The 26196-nt window shown below is 38.4% G+C and overlaps 1 protein-coding gene across 1 annotated transcript in view; it reads left to right on the top strand.

Annotated features, from left to right (window-relative positions):
* The window catches only part of LOC126253626 (RRP12-like protein), a 161412-nt gene that overhangs the window by 104621 nt on the left and 30595 nt on the right, over positions 1-26196 (top strand). Inside the window, exons 14-18 of the mRNA XM_049955103.1 lie at positions 8416-8539; positions 18935-19099; positions 24946-25078; positions 25164-25321; positions 25413-25678. Of these exons, the coding sequence (XP_049811060.1) occupies positions 8416-8539; positions 18935-19099; positions 24946-25078; positions 25164-25321; positions 25413-25678 (846 nt within the window). The remainder of the gene's footprint in view (positions 1-8415; positions 8540-18934; positions 19100-24945; positions 25079-25163; positions 25322-25412; positions 25679-26196) is intronic.

Raw genomic sequence — 26196 nt, 5'->3', positions numbered from 1 at the left:
AAGTGTTCTTAACATTCACCACCAGGTTTAGAACAGTCGCATCTCGAAGGATGTTAATTGAAAATATTTATTTTAAGTATATCAAAATAATATAAATGTAAAATTCAGGGATGTTTCCACTTTTGGTATATAATTCAGTACCTTACTTCAATAATAATTGATTATATCCCACCAATATCACACATGGATAGGCAACAGCCATAAGATAAGTTGTAGAGTAATGTGAATTATTTCCTCAGTTTCAAAAATTCATATCTTTGTTCATAGTCAGATATCAATGTTGAAATATTTACAGTACATTGCTATCATATAGGTGTACAAACTGTGAAAAAATCATATTTTTATATTCAGTCCCACCTGAGATATCTAACCTCAAGTTTAATAAAAAATGGAAATTTTCAAATTTCAAAAATTCATAAAAAAATTAAGGAAACATTTGTAAGCGTTCTTGCTCTATATGAGGCAAGTAGTGTATAATATCCAACTATAGGAAAAAAATAGACTCTAATAAATCACTCATTATTTGTTATTTTTGGGCCTAAAAAATGGATTTTTGAAAATTTGGATACCAAAGTTTGGAGGTAATTTTTGAATTTAGGGTATTTTGTGTAATAGACAATGTTGTAGCGGACACTTTTCTAAAAACAATCATGACAATTGCAATGTTGTAACTTAACCCAGTGCAGAGATATACATATTTTAGGTAATGTCTCTAAACTGAAACATTGTCACGCACTTACAAACGAAAATGGCCGCCTTTCGGTAAAGGTGAAAGGTAAAATTTTTTAAAAACTATTTTGAACTTCTCAATTATAGGATAATCACATATAAAAATTAAACAATTTAAAAATGGTCAATCAACCAACTTAATTTTTATTGGACCACTTCATTTGTATTGACCCTTTAGGGCGAAGACTATGCAGTACTTCGTAACAACAAACACGCATTCGATGAGCATGACATCACAATTGTTTACATTTCTAACAGGTCACAGGAAAATATTATGAAAAGTGAAAAGTGGCCTAAGAAGCATTACTTTCAAAGTAAATTTCCATGCAAGATGAATTATGTTAGTTTCAGAATGTGCAATGCATTTAATCACGAAGGGCTTAACTCTCATTCAAAACTTAACACTTTGAGGATCAGCCATTTCAAAAATTGTGGGCCCAGAAGACAAGCCATTTGTGTCATTATTTAAAATTTTACTGGCGCATATATGTTTGATATGTCTCAAAGACTAACACACGCTAAGAAAAAGACCAAGCTTCAAAGTTAGTTTTCATATTTATTTTTGTTCTTTCATGGTTTAAAAATTATGCAATGACGATGGCAAAAAGTAAAAAAAAAAGAGTGCGTAATGAGTTATTGAGCAATGTCGCACATTGTTGACTTTTCTGTGGAAAAGCTGAAGTGTTCTGGGGTGTAGAGAGATGTGTTGCAGTTAGAGTAATACCAGTTCACTTCTTTTCTATTTGTTTTGCCAGTTTGTATCTTCTCCAAACAGCTCTAATGTTTGCTACTACTTCTTTCTAAGTAATGCTACAAATAGAAGACAGAAGGCAACACCAGCCAAGTGTCAGATAGTGGGGTGTGTCCGTACCTTGCTCTCGAATGAAATTAGACCAGTTTTAGAGCAAAAACCTGCATCAAATGCAGCTACTGTATTCACCGCTCTAAAATTTGCTTTCAATCGGGACAAGTATGTCTTTTACATCTTTCATTCCACAATTTTTCTGATTTTTTTTATATTATTATTTTTATTTAAATACAAAAACTTGCAGTTTAATCATTGTTAAAATACGTTCAGTTACTTTCTTTCATTTTAGAATAATAAAAGAGATTTTTCCATAAAATGTTTTGTCCATTCTAAATTTTGGCTCTGGTCTTGCTTTGTTTTAATACTTAATTTCGTAAATTTGTTTTATTTTCCAATCATTTTTTAATCACGAAAGTTACTGTTTGAAATGTATATTTAAACATCTTTGGGAGTTTGCAGTTTAAAGTAAAGAACTCTTTCATATTCATTTGTTTTAAAAACATTTTGTTATAGAAACATTTTAATTATTATTAGACGATACTACAAATAATATAGGAGTAAGTACTTTAGTTTAACAACAGATACTGTAGTTCAGGGATTGACTTTGGAGACTAGCTCACTTGGAGCTTTTTACAAGAGCATTGATTCTTTTCGTAATAGATTCTTGCTCTGTCTGAGTGTTTTGAATGGTCCCCTTAAGTTTTGCCTTCTGCTCATTAAGCTCTCTGATTTCTGTGTCAACAATCTTCCTATTAGTCAGATCATCCTTTTCCCTGGACTCCTCATCATTTCGCTTCTTGAAGTCTTCAGCATATCAATCTCATGAGTTTCTTACAGAGTGTATAAGGGACTTCATTATAGATACTCGCTGGACTCCACTGTGTGTCTTGACTGTGTCGTACGTGAATTTTCTACTCACTACAGATTCTTCTCTCATATTCTCGAAGGGGCACTCTTTGTTCACAGAGAATCCTTGCTCAACAGCTGCTTGCCCTTGCGACAAAGTGAGCATAATTTATATTGCCTTCTGCAGCTTGTGGCATTCTGGTTCTTCAGACTTTTCATCTAGAACTCATCAAGCCATTCCTCCTTTTCGTTGAATGTTCCGAATTTTGTCTTGCATTTCTTCTTTACAACAGTAGCTTCTGCTTTATCAGCACATCCAGCATTCATCCAATTGCTCTCCACCAAAATCTGTAGAAAGGAATGAAATCGTTTGGGGCTGGCCTCCCTGCATCCTATGGTGGGATCAAAGCAGCTAATAGCTTTTGTCAACCTAAAGTGTAGGGAAGGTTTCTCCATCAATCTGCATTCGTTCTGGCACTGAGCAATTTCAAAGGCTGTGAGAGACTTGCAATTCATTCTGGCACTGAGCAATTTCAAAGGCTGTGAGAGACTTGCAATTCCTAAGCTCATTTTTGACGTAGTTCACACCCAGAAGATTGGATTCTTTGTACAAATTAATTGACAGTGAGATGTTTATCAGCTAGACAAACCGTGTCATCGTTGTCTCCATTCTCTTCTGTCAAAGAAGAGTGCAGGAATGGGGCTAGTGGTCAATTGGATTGGAAATCCTTTAGGAAAGGTGTCAAGTCTCCAGCAAGAGTCTTGAAAAAGGCAGTTTTCGGACCGAGTAGCTTATCCTTGAGGTGATCTTCTACTACCTTGTAGTTAGCACTTTTTTTTTTCCTTACAGTTTTGCAACAAATATTCACAGAAACGAAGCATTGCTAAAGCTTGCTCAGCAACTTCCACATTGTACAACCATCAGATCACACAAAACTTTAAAGGAAACAGTTCTGATTTCGTTGTCAAAATATACATAGCTCTTCTGGCAGGGACATCCTTTAAAAATTGTAAAAGGCACATAAAAACTGAATTAGCCTCCATTGTGTTTCCTGTATTGGGGACTTGAAGGCACTGTGAACAACGTGAAGCCCATACTTTCCAGTTTCCAATAAAACTGTCTTTACCCCATCAATTTCATTCTAAAAATTTTAATTTCCCTTAAGAAAGCAAGGTTGACATTAGGGCCAATCATCGATACTTGTAAAAGTTTTTTCTTGAAGAACTTGAGTAGCTTAGCTGCTGTCAAACTGCCTAGAAAAGCCGATGCGTAGTAACGAATGCACACTAGATATTTTTTTGTCCCAATAATCCACTTGAATATTCAGCTGTATTCTTTTGCACTCCTTGTTCAAGAATTTATCAAAATAAACAACAATCTGTGATGTATTTACGAGGTCAGCTTTAACTTCAGACTCAAAAAATAGAGGTGGTCCATATTGCCTGGTATTACTGATTTTGTCTTTTGTGTAAACGCATGCTCTTGGCCACTTCACTGTCAGGGGACATTGTGGGGAAAAATAACATGTCAGTCACAGAACAATGAAGTGACCTGTGTGAAACGATGCATTCCAAACACCACAATATCTCCACCTTTGTTACTTCATCCGTTATTGTCATCCAATCAAGTCCTCTCAGTTTATCTCTGGGCTTTGAAGTTGCAATGAGGTCCTTCTGTGGAGGCGCAAAAATTGGAGCTGCCAACGTCAGTGTTGGTCCGGCTGAATCCGCAGATGTGATAGTGGAAGTAGAATCTGCCTGCTGGATTGAAGTCATCACTATTGGTCATGAGTAGACATTCAAACTTGCTGTGCTTCTCATGGCAGCTGTTTTCGCTATGTGCTGCTTGGATTTTGTCATGTGACTTGTAAGAGCCAATCTTCCCATAGAACGGGTGTTAATGAGGGTCCCTAGACATAATCCACATTAAACACTATAAAGGTCTGCGGGTACTTTCACCAACCGGTCATTGAATGCTGGATCTGAAAGCAAGCTGTCTTGAAAACTAATCAACATGCCAGTGTTGCAGTGATTTTTGGTGGGCAACCTTTATTGGGGAGAGAGGAAGATAGATGTAAGTAAGGTTATGCCTCGTTACTATGCATGATAAAATGTGATGCAAATTACCATTACCTGCATTGTCAGTTAATAGAACTTTGCTCCACATGTCAGCAGAACTGAAATCATCAGTTGAGCCGACCACACTGATTGGCTACTGACAGAATGGGTGATTTGAAATACAAGCGAGGCAGGTTTGACAACCCTGTCCCTGTCAAGCAACAGTCAGCATTAATTATGAAATTATTAGTAGTGCTGCGTTTGTTGGCCCTTTTAGAAACTATCAGTTACAAGACCCTACTACCGGTCAAATACAAGATTCTCTCTAAAGCTTTACTAAACAGACTAGAAACCACTTGCGGGCTTCCGTAATGGGCGGTCTTGTGCGGAACAAATTTGGAACTTGAAAATGATTTTACAACACGAACAGAACCTGATCATTACCTTTGTCGACTTCAAAAAGGCATACAACTCTCCCGACCAGAAAAGTCTCTTCAGAATTCTCGCCGAACACAAAGTAGACAACAAACCATGAACTATCATAGAGCAAACCTTGACCAACATGACTCCAAAGTAAAGTTCTGTGGGGAACTCGGAGCCCTTTGAAAGTTGCACTGTATCTGACAAGGCTATTGCCTCTCACCTCTCCTGTTCAATCTAGTGTTAGGTAAGGTAGTAAAAGAATGGGAAATATCACAACAGATGATAACCTTAGGAAACCTACAGATTAAACGCCTGGCTTTTGGAGACAATTTGGCGATTGTCTTGAAAGGTATAAACTTAAACAAAAGAAGCTATTGAAAAAATACATGAAATCGCATCCAAAACTGGACTATAGATCTCTTATGAAAAGACGCAGTTTATGATCACAAAGAAACTCTCATATTTGAACACAAAGTACGGCACGATTTACAAACCAGTAAACTTCAAACATCTTGGTGAAACACTACAAATGAGCAGACATAACAGAGACTCAAATGAAGAAAGAAAAACTAATCTGGACAAGGCACACAAAGTAGTGTGGAATCATTACAACAAGTGCAGTCCCCGTCTCCATATTTTTCTAGCTAATCAAGTCCACAGTAAAGGAAACACTCTGGGTGATAATTCAGTTTTTATGTGCCTTGTAAAACCTATTTAAGGATTTCTGTGCCAAAACAGCTCTGTGTTTTTTGGACCAGAAATTGGAACTGTTGCACTTGAAGTTGTGCATGATCCGATGGCTGAAGAAACTAGATGTTTCAGTCTGCACTCTAGTAACTGCCTCCATATCTGCAAATATTTGTTACAAAGCTAGAGCACAATAACAACCTGAAATGTGCTAGCTACACGGCAGTCAAAGGTCATCTCAAGAATAAGCTACTTGGTCCAAAAAACACTTCTTCAAGACTCTTACTCCAGACTTTTCGTCATTAATTATTGACCAACTTAAGTATGTTATGGTTTTGCATTTCCCCATGCCAGCTAGTATTTTCCTCTAAATACTGTCTCGACCTTTTTTTACATATACCAAGTTATATTTTTTGGCATTGGGTGTATAAACGGTAATTGTTTTATTTGTGTTTAATCACATTAACATTGGCTGTATGATTATGGCATTTCATTGTATTGGGTTTTTGAGCAGAGGTGTAACGATGTTGGCTGCTGTAAGTGATGGCTTGTGTTGCATGTGCCAGATTTCTGGCTTGCTCACCTCGCCTCACCTCACCATCTCAGCTCGCAGTGGTCTCTCTTCCCCCTTCATCCAGTCACTGGATCACTTTGCTTAGACCAGCTGCCATTGTGACTACTCCGATTCTGTCCCATCCTTTGTTGCCACTCCAGTCCCAGTCAGGTAGAATGCAGAATGCTTGCAAAAATCCATAGACCTTCCTGTGATTGCTTGCAGCCTTACGCCAGTGGGTGTTTAAATATTGTACAGTATACTCAGAGTTTTGAATAAAAACAATGTAAAAGTTATTGCATCCCTCTTCAAGAAAACATGACACCAGCTACAGCTAAGTATAAACTTTACTTTGTAAAGGTTCTCCTAAATCCACTGCATCCATGATCACAAAATTAAATAACATGTGTTGGTGAAAAATGGCTTATGGAAAGGTTACAGGTTTTATACTTCCAAGCACTTTAGCAAATGAAATTCAGGAAAAACCAACACATTTTGGAATGATCTATGATTCACATTGGCATTTGAACTACATGTTTATGTAAGACGAAAGTAGAAGTACAAATTACACCAAATACAGCAGGTTAGTTTTCGAAGCGCTCTTAGGTTCCTGCCTAACCACCCCCTTGGAGAAAAAACAGCAAAAAATTGTGGACACCCAGTATTATATGTGAAAGTTTAACTTTACTGGAAGCTGTACTGTACTTATGTTAATTTAAATCATAAACTTTTCCTCTTCTGTGGTTGCACCGCTTAACTGTGAAGTTGCCATTGGTTGATTATATAATGTGTCATAGACTCTGAATATGTGCTGTCATTGGCTGGCGAGATCACATGACATGAGCTATGATTGGCTGACAAAAGTGCATCCTCAACACAATCTCTATTTCAGAGCTGCAGAAGCTACTGTGCTGTAATTGGTGGAATTTGTGTATCTACTTTCACAATTCAAAAATAAGTAGTGTACATATTGTTGGGCATCAAAGATCTTTCCAAAACACGTTGTTCTTTGCTGGATTTTGTTTCGTAAAGTGCCGGAAAATCCTACGCCAGTATAAGACCCCTGCCATTCAAAGGACTGATAGATTTTACAGCTCTGACGGAATGTGTACTGTTGCTTAACACGTAAAAAAATGTATTTTCATCTGGTTGAAGTAATTCCATCTGGGAAAAAGTGTGTGTTTTAACCAGGAAATCTCTTTTTTTTTCCCATGTCTGTGTATACACCCTGAGGTGTGATTACCACCTAGCTGACCACCGGAATGAATAGCCACTGCTACACTGTGGCCAAAAACTGAGTTGATCTCCCAGTGGCACAATACACTGCTGAGCACAAAATGCTTGATTCGATGGGTACTCCACAAATTACATTAGAAGTGTAACAGAGCCAAACACTCGGCGAAGTAAGGAACCAGAAAAAGAAATGTCGGGTAAGGCCTTCCTGCCATACATTCCCAGAGTGACGGACAGAATCGGCCGTATATTGCGCAAACACGGCGTAAAGACAATTTTCAAACTGACAAGGAAGATCAAAGAGTGTCTTAGATCGGCGAAGGAGAAAAGAGACCCACTTGCAATGTCGGGAATATACCGTATACCTTGCACATGCGGAAAAGTTTATGTCGGAATGACTGGACGATCCATTAACACCAGGATCAAAGAGCATAAGCGACATTGCAGGTTGGGGGAGGTGGAGAAATCGTCCGTGGCAGAGCACGCACTGAATGAGACCGACCACGTAATAAAATTCGCCGACACGGAAGTTCTGGCTGTAGAGGAGCACTATCACACGCGCTTGTTCAGAGAAGCTGTAGAAATCCAAAAACACGCGAACAGTTCCAACAAGAAAGAGGAAAGCCTTAAGGTAAACGGATCCTGGCTTCCCGTACTGCAGCGAACGACTGTCGCAGGTAGCAAGAGGAGAACCGCACCGGAAATGACCGCGGAGAAGCCCTCGGACGTTGGCGCGCCAGGTACATATAGTCTGCGGCCGCGAGCTCGCCTCCAGTTCACCGCCGGCAGTGGAGGGTGAAGCTTTGACAATGCCAGCCACTAGTGCTGGCGAAACGTCAGAAAAATCATTAGATGAACGTCGGCCGAAGAAACCGAGACAGAAGCCAATAGGCAGTTTGTCAACAAGTGGCCACGAAAGCCTTAACAATTTTGTACATGATGTTTCCTTCATTTATTAGCTCTTTTTGTAGATAGTCTTTTGTCAGTACTCATTTGTGTAGTGTTGAAACTGCCAGGCTGTGTCATTATAATGTCTTAGTTGTCAGTATATTTCTCACATAATTTTTTAATAATGCAGGTTGTTGGAAGAACTGTGCAGCAGTAAATCTGAAAGCTGCCAAAAGTTTGTGAAAGAAAATTTATCAGATTTGAAGGCACTTTTGATTACCTCACTTTCAAAGTCTGCTCCATCAAGCAAAGGGGTAAGTCATTCAGTTTGATTTATTGTATCTTGTGGTTATTGGCAGAATAGTACTTTTTACTTATGCATTTCTTTAATATGAAACAGGTTAGATTTTCATGGGCCATACAGTACAATGGATTTGTGTATAAAAGAGCAAATTTGCAGTTGTTACTTTGAATGTTCATACAGAAATATTTCCGTGGAAGGTAACCCATTGTTATTGTGTTACTTCACTTGCGGTATAACACTGAATGCCCTATATATAACACAAATCGTTCCTTATGCAGTTGGTAAGAAATGTTATGACAGCAGGTCCATGTAATTCACTTGAAGTAAAGGATGATTTAGTATAAAAAAACAGTACCCGTGATCTCCCTGAGCAATCAGCTAATGAAATATTTGTAAGTATCAATGGGTGGTTCACAGCAGATGGATTGTCACTGAATTTTGACAAGGCCCAGTACATACAGTTTAGTACCTCACAAAGAATACCAGACCCTATAAGTATAATGTATTAAAACCATGAAATTAAGCTGTAGACAGTGTCAAATTTTTAGGGCTACAAATTGACCTCAACCTAAATTGGAAAACTTACATTCTAGACTTAATGAAATGCCTTAGTTCAGCTACATTTGCAGTACACATGATAGCAGAAATAGGTGATTTCAAAATGAAGAAGTTAGTTTATTCAGCCTGCTCCCATTCACTAATGAGTTATGGAATCATCTTTTGGGGAAAATCCTCTCACAGAGAGAACATTTTCAAAATTCAGAAAAGAGTCATTAAAATTATTTCTGGTGTCAGTCCTAGATCATTATGCAGAGACTCTTTAAGAAACTTGGTATTCTAATACTTCTCAGTACATATACTTATTGATGTTCTTTGTCATTTCCAACATGTCTCTTTTTACACAAAATAGTGCAAACCATGATTATAATACCAGAACCAAAAACAGTCTGTATAAAGATTATAAAAGCTTAACATTAGTACAGAAAGGAGTCAAATACATGGGTACTCATATATTCAATAACTTACCAGAGCATATCAAAGGTCTTGTAAGTGATAAAGTTCGGTTTCAAAGTGAATTAAAGAACTTCCTGTTGGCCAACTCCTCCTACTCCATCGATTAATATCTTCACAAAGATTATAGCTCATAACTCTCCCTGCATTAGAATTGTATAATATCCATGTATCTGAATTAAAAAATAAAAAAATTTGGACTCTTTCCACATCCCAGAGACTCCTCTCCAAGGGATCCGTGGAAAACGATAAATGTAATGTAATAAAATGTATCTAAATTCGGTGGTATGGTAATGTACTGCTTTATTAACTTCACCAAGTTGTTTTGTCATAGGGCATTCAGTGAAGATGAGATGAAAAGTTCGTAGCCTGTCAGTGAAATATTTAAAGTCAGCACTCTAATGTCCAACATTCTTCCAGTGTGTAGACTCTCCTCCTCAGGCAGGCAATTCTGGTTGGGTACCCCTAGATACCATAAAGTCTTCACTGGATTTTCATAGGCTAGGCACATTTCCTAAGGAATACACAAGACCATGTACTGACATAATTATTGTATTATACTTTTCTGATTCAGGTCACACAAATATTTGTATGGCCTGGAGCTGAAAATTACACAAAAAAATTATTTTCACACGATGTTTTCTTGCTAAGAAATTTGTTATACAAGGGAGTAGATGGGTGCCAAAGAATGCCAATCTGGAGAATAGTGAGTATGTACTAATAATTTCTATTTCAGATCTGTGATTTTTGGCTGAAGCACCTCATGGGTACATATTTTCTCTCAAGGAAATGTACTTTTTTGGTGTTGAAATTCAGGTCTTATTTATAATTTTTCCATCCAGTTGTTCAAGAAGACTTACGTAATATTTGCCGGTTATTGCCTCAACCTCCATGAGGTGATCGATAAAAAACAAAGGCAGCAGTAGTTTTCAGATAAATCGACTGAAGGTTTATTTCCTGCCTTCATATCCAGGGTCTTCACATTCACCCACAGCGTTAATGGTTATTTTGTTTTTAGTAGGAAGTCACATATAACTGTCTAACCTTGCTGATAAACTCGCTCTGATATTTGCTTTTGTTCAATATTCAAAAAATTCATCATATTTTTTTTTGTTAATTCCTGTAGTAAACTATACAATACAATGATGTGCCTATCATATCAACTATTTAGTCATCCAATACCATGTTACACACCTTCTCAATGTTTTTGTCTGTGGCTGCAGTTTTGTTAGGTTCTTCATGTGAATCATCATCAAGGGAAGTTATGCCGCATTTTAATTTCACCTCACATTTCATAACTTTTTAAAATGAAGGTGCCTACTCCTTATAAACCTTCACCAACATTATATTATAAATTTCTGTAGGCATTAAACTTTCAAAATGAAATAATTTTTATGGATCAGTTTTCCAGTTCAGTATGAATGAAACACATCCCACACAACTACTCAAAAAAATTCTTATGTATACCATCAAAACTGCTAAAAATGTTGTTATGCTGCAACTAGTTTTCGCATTTTAAGTAACCATCTAGCAGACTTGATGATTTAAATTGTGTGTACCATATTTTGTACTTAAATTATGTCAGATGATGACATAAATAGTCGAAGCTAGTTGCAGTCTGATAGTTTTAGCAGCTTTTGGTGGTGCAGCTAAAAGTGTGTCTTCTTAAGTTGTGGAGCACAACCTAAAGAAAACTTTAAAAGCTGTATAAACAAAATTCTTCCACTACTTAAACATAACAAAACATTTTTTTGTTGTTACAAACAACATCCTATGTCAGTGCTTGAACTCTCCACCTACCCTCATAGTATTTCCATGAGATTTCAGCATTCTGAATTTGAAATGTATAACCAGTATACTTAACCCTCTGAAAGAATCTTTTTAAGAAGTATAAACTGGCATTGAAAGATCATTTCTCCCGTGGCACGTGAAGCCTTTACAATGCCAGTAACTTATTATATTTAAAATCAATAAGTACCAGCAATGAATCGGTTCTCAGCATATCCATGATATTGTTACATAGCCATGTTTCTTATTCTATTCCCACTGCAGAATTGGATTAGTTCTGCAAGCCATTTATTCGCATCCACCATTGATGTACGTGAGGGTAATATTGTGGAAATGGAAGAGGACATACACTCCTGGAAATGGAAAAAAGAACACATTGACACCGGTGTGTCAGACCCACCATATTTGCTCTGGACACTGCGAGAGGGCTGTACAAGCAATGATCACACGCACGGCACAGCGGACACACCAGGACCCGCGGTGTTGGCCGTCGAATGGCGCTAGCTGCGCAGCATTTGTGCACCGCCGCCGTCAGTGTCAGCCAGTTTGCCGTGGCATACGGCGCTCCATCGCAGTCTTTAACACTGGTAGCATGCCGCGACAGCGTGGACGTGAACCGTATGTGCAGTTGACGGACTTTGAGCGAGGGCGTATAGTGGGCATACGGGAGGCCGGGTGGACGTACTGCCGAATTGCTCAACACGTGGGGCGTGAGGTCTCCACAGTACATCGATGTTGTCACCAGTGGTCGGCGGAAGGCGCACGTGCCCGTCGACCTGGGACCGGACCGCAGCGACGCACGGATGCACGCCAAGACCGTAGGATCCTACGCAGTGCCGTAGGGGACCGCACCGCCACTTCCCAGCAAATTAGGGACACTGTTGCTCCTGGGGTATCGGCGAGGACCATTCGCAACCGTCTCCATGAAGCTGGGCTACGGTCCCGCACACCGTTAGGCCGTCTTCCGCTCACGCCCCAACATCGTGCAGCCCGCCTCCAGTGGTGTCGCGACAGGCGTGAATGGAGGGACGAATGGAGACGTGTCGTCTTCAGCGATGAGAGTCGCTTCTGCCTTGGTGCCAATGATGGTCGTATGCGTGTTTGGCGCCGTGCAGGTGAGCGCCACAATCAGGACTGCATACGACCGAGGCACACAGGGCCAACACCTGGCATCATGGTGTGGGGAGCGATCTCCTACACTGGCCGTACACCACTGGTGATCGTCGAGGGGACACTGAATAGTGCACGGTACATCCAAACCGTCATCGAACCCATCGTTCTACCATTCCTAGACCGGCAAGGGAACTTGCTGTTCCAACAGGACAATGCACGTCCGTTGTATCCCGTGCCACCCAACGTGCTCTAGAAGGTGTATGTCAACTACCCTGGCCAACAAGATCTCCGGATCTGTCCCCCATTGAGCATGTTTGGGACTGGATGAAGCGTCGTCTCACGCGGTCTGCACGTCCAGCACGAACGCTGGTCCAACTAAGGCGCCAGGTGGAAATGGCATGGCAAGCCGTTCCACAGGACTACATCCAGCATCTCTACGATCGTCTCCATGGGAGAATAGCAGCCTGCATTGCTGCGAAAGGTGGATATACACTGTACTAGTGCCGACATTGTGCATGCTCTGTTGCCTGTGTCTATGTGCCTGTGGTTCTGTCAGTGTGATCATGTGATGTATCTGACCCCAGGAATGTGTCAATAAAGTTTCCCCTTCCTGGGACAATGAATTCACGGTGTTCTTATTTCAATTTCCTGGAGTGTAGATGAAGATGAAATGAATGAGATACGATACTGTGCGAAGAATTTGACAGAGCACTGAAAGATCTAAGTTGAAACAGGGCCACAGGGGTAGACAGCATTCCATTAGAACTGATAGCCTTGGGAGAGCCAACCATGACAAAACTCTACCATCTGGTGAGCAAGATGTATGAGACAGGCAAAATACCCCCAGACTTAAAGAAGAATATAACAATTCCAATCCCAAAGAAAGCAGATGTTGACAGGTGTGAAAATTACTGAACTATCAGTTTAATAAGTCACAGCTGCAAAATACTGGTACAAATTCTGTCCAGGCGAATGGAAAAATTGGTAGAAGCCGACCTCGGGGCAGATCAGTTTGGATTCCGTAGAAATTTTGGAACACGCGAGGCAGTACTGACCCTACGGCTTATATTAGAAGATAGATTAAGGAAAGACAAACCTACTTTTCTAGCATTTGTAGACTTAAAGAAAGCTTTTGACAGTGTTGACTGGAATACTGAAGGTGACAGGAGTCAAATACAGGGAGCAAAAGGCTATTTACAATTTGTACAGAAACCAGATTGCAGTTATAAGAGTCGAGGGGCATGAAAGGGAAGCATTGGTTGGAAATGGAATGAGACAGGGTTGTAGTCTATCCTCGATGTTATTCACTCTGTATATTGAGCAAGAAGTGAAGAAAACAAAAGAAAAATTCAGAGTAGGAATTAAAAGTCATGGAGAAGAAAGAAAAACTTTGGGGTTTGCCGATGACATTGTAATTCCGTCAGAGATAGCAAAGGACCTGGAAGAGCAGTTGAATGGAATGAACAGTATCTTGAAAGGAGGATATAAGATGAAAATCAACAAAACCAAATTAAGGATAATGGAATGTAGTTGCATTAAATCAGGTGACGCTGAGGGAATTAGATTAGGAAATGAGTCACTTAAAGTAAAGGATGAGTTTTGCTGTTTGGGGAGCAAAATAACTGATGATGGTCAAAATAGAGAGGATATAAAATGTAGACTCGCAATGGCAAGGAAAGTGTTTCTGAAGAAGAAAAATTTGTTAACATCGTATAGTTTTTAATTGTCCGGAAGTCGTTTCTGGAAGTATTTGTATGGAGTGTAGCCATGTATGGAAGTGAAACATGGACGGTAAACAGTTTAGAAAAGAAGAGAATAGAAGCTTTTGAAATGTGGTGCTACAGAAGAATGCTGAAGATGAGATGGGTAGATCACGTAACTAATGATGAGGAACTGAACAGATTTGGGGAGAAGAGAAATTTGTGGCACAACCTGACTAGAAGAAGGGATCAGGTGGTAGGAAATGTTCTGAGGCATCAAGGGATCACCAATTTAGTATTGGTGGGAAGCGTGGAGGTTATAAATCATAGAGGAAGACAAAGGGGTGAATACACTAAGAAGATTCAGAAGGATGTAGGTTGCAGTAGTTACTCAGAGATGGAGAAGCTTGGACAGGATAGGGTAGCATGGATAGATGCATCAAACCAGTCTCTGGACTGAAGACCATAACAACAACAACAACAAAAACCGTTTATCATTGGTAAGTTGCTCAAACAAAAGTGTGCAGTTTCTAAGCTTCTATTTTAAAATGTTGCTGTTGTCGTCATCGTCGTTGTCTTCAGTCTTAAGATGAGACTGATGCAGCGCTTGATGCTAGTCTATGCTGTGTCTGCATAACTATTTAAAGTAAAGCTGCTCAAATTTGCTTTTGCAAATACATTTCAAAATACATCATATTAACTATTTAATCATCCAATACCATGTTACACAGCTTCTCAACGTTCTTGTCTGTGGCTGCAGTTTTGTTAGGTTCTTCATGTGAATCATCAAGAGGAGTTATGCCACATTATTTCATAATCGCAATACACAATATATTCACCAGCTCAAAAACGTTAAGAGCTCAACCTGATGATTTACAAACTATCACATATGATACAAAGAATAGTAACTCATACTCCATCTACCCTGTTCTGTAATACAAGTGGAAGAAGTTAGAGTCCTACTCTGGAGCACATTCAGGCCTCTCAAAATATAAAGTACCTTCAGAAGTTAAAGTATGGTAGTGGCCATTCACCACCCAGAATAAAGCACCTCCATGTTCGAATGCCACTCATTACCACAGGCAGGTCTGCCTCCTTTCAGAACTCACATAAAAGTCTCCAGAATCACTCCCTTGAAATTTTCATTTGAAAAAGTCCCTGGCTCCACTTGACTTCCGTAGTTTGCCACTACTGTCTGCTTTTCCATTGGCTGAAGGCTGTCCCCACCAAAACTACATCTATCTTGAGTTCTACAGACATCATTTGACTCAACTTTACCACTTCCCAGACTAATCTAATATATTACAACAATATTTAAATAAAGAAATGTTATAAACACTCAGTCACACCCAGGCCCATTCAAAATAAATATAAATAAAGGTTTGTCTGTAAATAAATAAGCCAATATTCTTGTGCAAATGTGCTCATGTTAAATGATAGTGAATTTTTGTTAAATATTGTTCAAACAGTTACTTATGCCCTCTTGAGAGAAGCATCTTACAGTTATCTTTTCAGTTGTGGTGTCCAGTAACGCACGCGATTGACCACTTGTAAATTAACGTAGATTTTTTAATAGCACTTGCAATCAGCATTTAAGTAAAGTTACTGGCAAAACAGCAAACTGTTCATTAAATAACTACACAAGTATCACAATATGTGAGGTATTCATGCTGTATTCATTTACTGCGTAATTGTGGAGGATACGATGTTCTGACAAACGTTTGCATAATGAAAAGATATAAACACACAACAAATCAGGAAATAAAGTAGATACCTATATGTAGCTTTCAAAGATGATAGCTAATAGCTACAGTGCAATGCTATCATCTGATATATCAAACGGTGAAATTGCGTGAAGTTGTTAGAAGTTCTTAATTTAGAGGTTCATAATGAAAATGTTTATTCGTTGTGAAATATTAACTTCTGTAGTTTTAAAGATACTGAAGTACTGTTGTAGATTTAAAAAAATCTACTCCCCAAGCAGCAGGATAAGAACACACACATAAAATTTATACATTACTTTTTCAAAAACTGATTGTTTTCGCTGAAATATTGTTGTGTCATTGGATGCGCCTCATTTTTCTGAGAGCACAGATGTATACAGGTTTTATGTAAAAGCCTTTTTTTAAAAAAATTACTGCTACCAGTCACAAACTTAAAAAAAAAAAAAATAGGTAAATGGCTTCAAATTCTATTCAGGTTTTCTTTAGCACTTGACTGTAAATTATCATAGATTCTCAGAGAGTTGTACGGAGCCATCTTTCAACTTGTTTGACACTCTGCCCTTTTTTGGTGCGTTGTCTGGTCTCTTTAAGTGTCAAAATTCCCAATACCGGAATTAACCTGTTTCTGGTCACGTGTTCCTTGTCTCTGCACCTAATCTTGCCTGGAACAGCCATGTGACATCCCCACCTGCTCGCACCCATCCTAGATCCAAGCAACTTCACTTCTCCTCAGTACCAGCAGGAGGTGGACAAATAACTCGTGCACATACTCATAATGATACAACTGGTGTTATGAGTGTGCCTCAGTGAAGATTTAATAGATAACACCCACCAGCTGTGTAGGGCGCTAAGAATATATTGGCTGATAACCAAAGAACATCAATCGTTTTCTTTTGGGTGGGCACCACAGCCTCAGTAAATTTGAGGAAAGACATAATTCCACTTGTAACAATCCCCTTGCATGAATTTTGAAGTTGCACCTGGTTTTTACGTATCTTGAAGTCCCATATCTTGCTACACTGAAAAAAATGTAACTGGAAACTGTTGTTATGAAAGATTGTGTGAAATGTGGTTGACCAAACAATAAATGAATTTTAATAGTAGGTCATCACACTTCATTTGCACTGTTGTTGATTGGCAGTTCCAGTTTTACAGATCACCGTTTATACGGGTAAAAAGACATGTATTTATTCCTTTTCAGACACATATGGAAGAAAACTCATCAAACCACTTACCAAAGTCACAGCATTTGTTCAGTTTCACCGTGGCGTAATGTACAGCGACAGAAACATGAAGTAACGATGCACACAAAGTAGTTTTTAATCTGATCACCAAGTGTAATAATATTTCCCAGAAAATAGTTTTAGTAGAATATTAGCACTTTAAAGTTAGCATGCTGACTAAAGAGCCTGGATAGTGTTATAAATGATAGATATATGGTATAACTTAGTTTTTTTTTATGCTGTACCAAAATGTAAATTTTCACGGAAGTGTTATAATCTTGTTAAACTGTTACCGGCTTTAATGTGAACCACCATCATGATGTGACACTGCAGTTATCTGGTCGCAGACTTTTGCTGTAACCAATATAACCACTTGTGATCACTAATTAGATTTGACATGGAGATGTTAACAGAGTGCTTTCCAATCCATGACTGGCAATTTTGGGGGAGAGGTGGCTATTTAAAGACAGGTGTAAGAATATGATATTTCTGAAACTTGTTAATGCTTTCTAGTTTGGCTAGGTTAGAGTTTATTATTCTGTATGTGCTCATGTGCTCTAAGACTTAACTGTTTGCTTGTCGTAAGAAAAGTGTTTCAGGTTAATAATTCACAAAAGTATAGGGAGCAATATTATACATGCATCATCTGAAAGCTTCTATTTATGAGTATGGCATCCGTCTTAAGATAAATGTTTTATGATTCTACATTATTCAAAATCTTAATTACTGACTGAATTAATTCGTGAGATGTGTTGTCCAATTCAAAAAAATTACGGCAATAAAATTATGTCATCAAAGTTCAGAATCTTGCAGATTAATTTTAGGTAATTCAGTATATTTTCTCAAAAAGTTGAGAGTATCTGCTTTTGAATGAGAGGGAACAGTACCTCCTATGCTGTCAAGCTGCTCAAAATATTTTTTAGTGATATGCCGTTGTTGCAGCTTCAGTTAGCCATAACTTTTAATTACTCAGGCCTCTAATAAAACCATTTGCATAATTGTTGTCAGTAATATAAATATAAACCATTGAAATATAAGTGTACATATTACTTATTATGTATACAGCTGCAATAAGTATAGAGTGAAAAAGTGAAAAAAATTTGTTGTTCTTGGGAGCAGAAAACATAGATTAAATTCTAACTTGCTAAATTTCACATCAGGCTGTATTTTTAAAATGTACTTTCTTCAGCACTACTAGTTTGAGACATGGCTCATTTTGGAGTGCATTTACAACAAATCTGGATACACTGTCCTCATCTCATGATACAAAAGTTGCGTGACGTGTGTAATTGTGCATAGTACGGTTGTAAAAGTGTGTGAGCTCGCTGATGATACATGACAGAGTAATACTGACTGCTGTGGATGCGGGTGCACATTGAGTCTCATAGTGCACCAGCATTCTCAGCAGTCTGTATCACTCTGTCGTCTATCGTCCCAGTGAAATGATGTCATTCCTCACTACAGAAGGTCTGATAACAGATTATGATTTAATAGTATGTCCACTGTTCACTTTGCAAATGAAGAGCAGCTGTATAGATGCACAGACTTGTGTAGTGATGACTAGATATGCATTGCCAAAGGGGATGTGCCTGGAGTGGAATATGTACCAGCGAATGTGGATGAGTAACTGATGACTTATACACCCTAAGAAAGTGCCTCCCCATTGTGGAGACTATGATAAGTTAGCCAGACTACAAGTGCATGTGTACATAGATGTAAGATTTTACTGTAACAACATCAGTTCAGTGTTGCAGCATTAGTCCACCAGCTGCTTTTGGTTATAAAACATTATGTGGAGAACTTTTACCTTAGGGAAACTCACCATTTCATGTATCTCTGTTTGTAGCCTCGGCTACGGTGTCTTATACATTTGATGAGAGAACTTGGGGATCCTGACAATGAACTTGTTGAGCAAGTGATACCAGAAGCTGTCCTTTGCTGTAAAGACATAAATGAACGTTGTCGGACTGCTGCTTATGCGCTGCTGGTTGAAGTTGGAGAAGCCATGCGGGTATGTATGCTTGCAAGTGATCTCTTGAAATACATTGTGAAGCTTTCTTGCTACTAAGTTAATGAAATTTGATTGAGAGAGTCACATAACTAAATTTATCTTGCTTGCCAGTGGTAATTTTGCATGTCCTGTATGTTGTTGAGCTCCATTTGATGGAACAGATTCAAAACATTCCAGGTATACCAGGAGTCTCTTGAAATTAGCATTTTTAGTAGACTGATATGCCATAAAACCATTAAATTCAAATAATGTATTTAAATCTTATGTACCTGTCATAAAATTTTTGTGGTTATAAAGATATTGTTGAATATCTCGGAAAAGATTGACAAAACATTTTTAAATAGATATATAAAACATCTGTTCTAATAACTGTGGAAATATCAGTAGTTAAGAACTTGTATGAAGGGGAATCAGTTAGTCTTTGCCTCTGCTGTAAATGCAGTGTCAACATATTACTGATCACATACTATAGACATTGGTTCCTGCCATCTACTAATGCACATGTGTGTTGAGAATCAGCTTCTAGCATTTGTGCTAAGTGCTGATCTGAAAGTCTTCCTACATTTTGTAACAACTGTGTTACTGCAAACAGGCTTAGAGAGGTGCAAAAATTATCTCACCATTCTTATATACATGGCATTAGTGACAACAATCATATTTTGATTCATTGAGGTATACTGAACATTATTTTTTTACTTCTGACTATATCTTCATGAAAAGAAAGATGTGCTGTTGCTTGATTTTGCTATTGCATATCTGTTGGAATATTCTATAAGTATGTATCTTGTTTGCTAAATGATGATTTAAAACTGCTTTAAAGGCTCTCTGGAACGATACTGTCAACCTTGCCTCCATTTTGTAGAATCTCTTCACCTCATTAATGAACAGTGTGTGCTTGGTTTCATATGATCAGCACTTGAGGATCCCATATTGATTCATGTGCATGAGCTGTTTGTTCTCCACAAATGTCATCATCTTTTGTGGCATGCAAAATATGTGTTGTTCATACTTTTTTTCAGAAGAAAAATTTTTGTCAGTAAACTATGATATTAAAATTTCTGTTGGTGGGCTGTGTGGATGTCATCATTAGCAAGCAACTAGTGGAATAAGGATGGAGGCTTATGGTAGGAACCAAATTTTGACTCTGTTAGGAGCAAGTCTTTCAAAATATCAAAATGGGCAGCATGATGGAATTCAGTTGTGTTTGATATGCATTTTCTTTAAATGAGTTCTCACAGTTATTTTTCAAGTTAGCATAGATTTCACTTTCTTCCAGTACATTAAGTAAGATGACTCTTTGTTTGTGGCTAAATATCATATTGACAATGTGTTCACCATATCCTTTCTTATAACTATGTTCGCACATACGAGGTCTGTCCAAAAAGTTCTGGAACTTTGTCCATAAAATTTTTCTTATGCTTACCCTTTACTTATTGTGCATGGTTTCCTTTGAAATACTATCCTCCAAAATTGATACACTGCTCCTAATGTTGTTTCCACTTCCACAAGCAGTCTTGGTATGCCACTTGCTGGGTTGTCTGCAAATTTTTGTAGACCCATGTTTCATCAGCAGTTATGATTTTCTTAAGAAACATCTCTTGCTCATTTGTGCAATCCAAAAGCAATTCGTAGGTTTCGAGGTGAAGGTCCTTCTGGTCTTGACACATGAGCTATGGGATGAACTTGGTGGCAGCACAATGCATTCCAAAATGCTGTATCAGGGTTTCATGACATGATACAACTAAAATATTACATGCTTTTGCAATGTCTCGGACAGTCTGTCTTCGATTGGCGTGCACAGTTTCATTGATGTTCTTGACATGAGAGTCATCAGTAGATGTCAAAGGGCGTCCTGAATGAGGGTCATCTTTAACTTTCGTCCGGCCATTTTTAAATCATGTGAACTATTTGTTACATCATGTATGGCTTAAGCACTCATCACCATAAGCTTCCTGCATCATTTGGGGCATCATCTCAGTAAAGAATTTATTGAGTTTCACGCAAAATTTAACATACAAAATTTAATTCAGAGGCATTGCTCCTCTACTCTGCCATCTCAAAATTCACAAACGGTGCGACACAACATTCTACTCAGTACAGCACTGAACAATAACTAATAGGCAAACAGCACTGAAACTTATGGCAGTTACACATTAGACACAGGCATGCGCAGAGATGACAACTGCATTTCGCTCCAACACACCATTGGCATAAATGTTCCAGAATTTTTTGAACAGATCTCGTATGTTCCTTGAATTGCATCATAGAATGATAAATCAATTTTGTGTTCAAATAAATTAAAATGCAACCTAGCATTCAAATAAATTAAAATGCAACCTAGCAGGGAATTCAGTTATTTATTTAGACATTTTTAAAAGTTATTTCACTGTGAAAAATTAGAAATCAGGAGTAGCTCACTCAAACCACAGGATGAAAGAGACCCATTTCTCGTGAGGACAAAGGGAAATGGACATGAAGGTAAATGTATCAGAGAGAGAGGAGATCCAAGATAGTATATTGGTAAGCACTGAGCCAGCTTCAGTCCACACATAATATGTGAACAATGTGAGAAATAAAGATGGATACAGGAAGAAAAATAAGAAGTAGAATGAAAAGTGCAGTTTCACCCCCCACACTCTCTTATTCCCTTGTTTTCAGTTTCTTTTCAATATTCTCTTTGTGTGTGTGATGCCACAAAGTGAGCATGACCATCATAAATCCTTCCCTTACCATGCAAAATAACATTCATCTTCACACACAGTTTCTATGACACCCATAAACATAAATCCTTAGACCTTCTTTCCCATCTCTGTGTGTGACCTTGGTAGTTTTGCATGGCATACATGCAAGAATATTGCTTAATGATTGATGAGAATAAGTAGTGACAGACAAATCATTTGGACCAGCAGCTTATTCTCTTGGTAAACATGATATAGAACTGGTAACTGATATGTAATTCCAGCAGCTCATTATTTACTATCCCAAGTTCTAATCCTCTACCCCAGAATCATTTACTTTACTTGTCTCTCTCATGAACAATTATTTTGGCTAATTATGTTTCCCCCAAATCTATATACCATGTCTGTTAGTTCGTAAACAAATAATAAGGGGATTATTGATGATTTGTAGATTGGTTGACAGGTTCATAAACAAGACTGAAATCATCACTAAACTTTAGGACAGTGTCCCTCTCGGAGCTAACTTATTAAAAAAAAAAAAAACCTGACACACACACACACACACACACACACACACACACACACACACACCACACACACACACAGAGAGAGAGAGAGAGAGAGAGAGAGAGAGAGAGAGCTACTGCTGTGTGACTGGGATAAGCAGTTGTCTGTATGCAATGGGTAAGAGGAACATGGAGAAGACAGGAGGGAGGGGTGGAGGAAAGGAAGTATTGTAGCTGGGAGGGAGAAGTGCCAAGGGAATGGAAGAGGAATGTGGTGCTTAAAAGCCCACCATGGTGCAGGCAGGGAACATTGCATGTGGCACAATGAAGTGGATCACTGAGTTGTGCTTGGATCAGGGGGAGAGAGAGAGAACTGAGGAAGGGGAAGCTGGAAGAGAGAACAATAGGAGATAAAATAAATGAGATGAAGTGGGAGGCACGGAGACAGAGCTGGAGGTTTGTGTGTAACTGAGGCTAGCAGAGGAGGATGTGTGTAAGGATAGTTCTCACCTGTACAGTTCATAGAAGATGGTACTCTGGGTATTGAAAGGAAGAGGAAGTGCTGGTGGTGGGGGGATTCAGATGGCACAGGATGGGCGAAGCAGTGTTGAAGTCAAGCATGTTGTGCTCGATGGCAAACTCTGCCACTGAATGGTCAGGTTTGCTTTTGGCCACAATTTGTAGGGGGGCATTAATTCAGGTGTTTGTTGGTGGTCACATCCACAAAAAGGCTGCACAGAAGTTACTGCAGGGGTGCTGTATGTACATAACTGCTTTTACAAGTATTCCAGCCTCTGATAGGATAGGATGCACTTGTGACAAGAGAGAATAGACTGCACCTACATCAGCTACAGGGTTATGACCAATGTGATGTTCGTCAGGTGTGTAATCCGAATCTTTGTGACTCATAAATTGTTATCTCAAAATGTTTCTTGTGTCCACAGAATATTGTAACTATAAATGAACAAGTAAGCTCACACAATGTCCATGTCTGCTAAATTTATAAAGTGAAAATAACAGACATTTGAGTATAACAATGAAAACAATCAATTTTTGACAAAATAATTTAATTGGATGGATAGAAAATCTACTCACCAAGTGGCAGCAGAACTCACATGTACAAGAAGGCTGTAATCAAGCAAGCTTTTGGAGCCAGTGGCTCCTCCTTCAGGCAGAAGGGTTGAAGGGGAAGGAAAAGAACTGGAGCCCGGGTTCCCGGGTTCGATTCCCGGCGGGGTCAGGGATTTTCTCTGCCTCGTGATGGCTGGGTGTTGTGTGCTGTCCTTAGGTTAGTTAAGTTTAAGTAGTTCTAAGTTCTAGGGGACTTATGACCACAGCAGTTGAGTCCCATAGTGCTCAGAGCCATTTTTGAAAAGAACTGGAGAGGTCTAGGAAAAGGGGTAGATTTTGAGAAAGTCACCCAGAACCGTGGGTCAGGGGAGACTTACTGCACGGGATGAGAAGGAAAGACCCAGTCTTTCCTTCTTGTCCTGTGTAATAAATCTCCCCTGACCATATTTGTGTTCTGCTGCCACTTGGTGAGTAGATTTTTTATCCATCCAGTTAAATTTAGACATGTGAAACGTATGATTTCTTATGACTGGTTGTAGAGCCCTAAGATGTATGTGGGAGTTATAAATGTATGTTCTGTATTGTGGAACACCATCTTAACTTGCATGATAGGATATTATGCCTGTCAGCCTTTCTCATTTTCTGCAGTCACAGTAATATTTAGCTACATGCTTAAGTGTTTATAATACTTCTTTCTCCTCTGGTAAGTAGTATCAGCAGTGTTGTTAGATGTTAGTGGTCCATGAAAAAGTTGGGCACTCTTCTATTTAATGTGTAATGTTGAACTCCCACATTAGACTTCTTTTTAGGCTTACTTCTTTTCCTATAGCAGTGTGGTAAACATAATTGATTATTTTAATGTTCAGGCACTTCTCATGGTGTTAATTTTTGACAAGCAAACATCATTGGTACACAATCATTATGTTTCTCAGAAATTGTTAATGTTATCTTAATATTAGTTTTGTTCTTCTGAATTTTGATTCAGAGAATGTGTTTCGCTTTTATTGTAAGATATTTTGCCACACTCCTATGATGATCTATCCACATTTTTAAAGATGTATGTGTGATATTACATGTATTGTTGGTTGAAGGTGCAAAATGTGTTTCTTATCTATAAATATAACTGCGTAAAATTTTCTCATGATAAGATGTCCCATTAATGAGAACTGTGTTCAGGAAATTGATTTCTGTGTACTTCGTCTTTATTGTGGTTTCATTTCTCTCCACTATGCACAGGACACTGCATTGGCTTATACAAGGTGTCCCAAGGGATGTCAGTATTCAGTGGTGTGACAGGAATGATCATTCGAAGCAAAAAATTCTACTAAATGTGGCCTCCAAAACACAGACTTTAGGAGCTATGAGTTACTCATTCATCTTTGCTACTGTGAAACATGTCTTTTCTGCTGAACAAGTGCTCATAACTCTTAATGTAAATATTTTAGTGCTTATGTTTATTAGACTTTTTATTGCTTTAAATGATCATTTCTATCACTTGGTTTTGTTTCATGAAGTAGTTGGAAGTGATATACCTTCCATCTCTGTTTCATGCTGTTACTATAATGCTTAATGTAAAGACTGTGGTTTGCAGAGATGGGCACACAAGCCAGATGTTGATGTGCTTCGAGACTACATGGGACTGTTGATGGTGGGCCTAGCAGGGCAACCAAGAATGGCATCTGCATCTTTGTTGGCTCTCACTAAAGTTATCCATCACTTGAAAGGTGAGTTGTTATATCACCCTTATGTATAAGTATTTAGACGTCTGTCAGAAGTATTTGAAAGTTCTTATAACATTACATGTTGCAGATATAATTCCGGTTGATTTGGTTGAGCAAATGTTGGACAATGTTTGTCTTCTACTGCTGTCCTCCACTCGTGAAATTGTCGTTTCTTGTCTCAGTTACATCAAGATGTTTGTAACTTCCTTCCCACCAAGTATTGTCACACCAGCTGTGCCCACAATTGTAAGTCTATGAACTTCATGGTAGTGCTTCTTTTGTATTTTGCCATACATTCTCTCTTCTGCCAAATATGATAGCATGACTTCTGTTCCAGGTAAAAAGTTTTGTTGGCATGACAGAAGATTGCAAACGACATTTTAGACTGAAGACACGGAACATACTTAGCAGATTTGTCCGGAAATATGATTATGACACAATAGCAAATATGATACCAAGCTCGGATACTGTCATGCACAAGCGATTAAAGAATATACGAAAAGTTGAGTCAAAGAAGAAGCGTGATAAAGAGAAAAGTGAGGTTGGGTCTTCTGATGATGATGATGAGGATGAACAGTTCAAAATAAAAGGACAACCAAAGAGGTGTGTAACTTTTCCTCCTGGATTGGAAATATAAATTTATTGTAGGTGAAGAAGAGTTTTTTACATTCTCATTCTTCATCTTGTTTTTGATTTCTTCCCTTTTGCACCACCCCAGCTTAAAAGGCGAAGACAAATTCAAACTATTTATTGCCCCAATAACGGTTGCCCCATCTTGTCTTTGATTTATGATAAGAGTTTTAACTTAAGCTTCAGTTAAACACTGCTTACCCTTACACATTCAGCTTAACTATTCTTCATGAAATAAAGTCCTAAGGTCATTATTGCAACTCAAGAACAGAGGTAAATAAATTTTCTTCAAGCATTTCTTGTCAAGTAAGTGTTATTACTAACCAGGAAAAAGATACCAGTCAGTTCATCGATCTCAACATTTATTGCATGCAGCTTAAGGGGCTCTGGAACGCCCTATACTTGCAATGTTAAAATAACGCTTATAAATTACATCTTTCCTCACAAAGTATTTGAGGTAGGAAGTTGAACTTTTTACAGATTATTTATTG

Source organism: Schistocerca nitens, chromosome 4, assembly GCF_023898315.1.
Source record: "Schistocerca nitens isolate TAMUIC-IGC-003100 chromosome 4, iqSchNite1.1, whole genome shotgun sequence".
NCBI lineage: Eukaryota > Metazoa > Arthropoda > Insecta > Orthoptera > Acrididae > Schistocerca > Schistocerca nitens.
The sequence above is the reverse complement of the archived record's forward strand: the minus strand, read 5'-3'. Positions and strand labels throughout refer to the sequence as shown.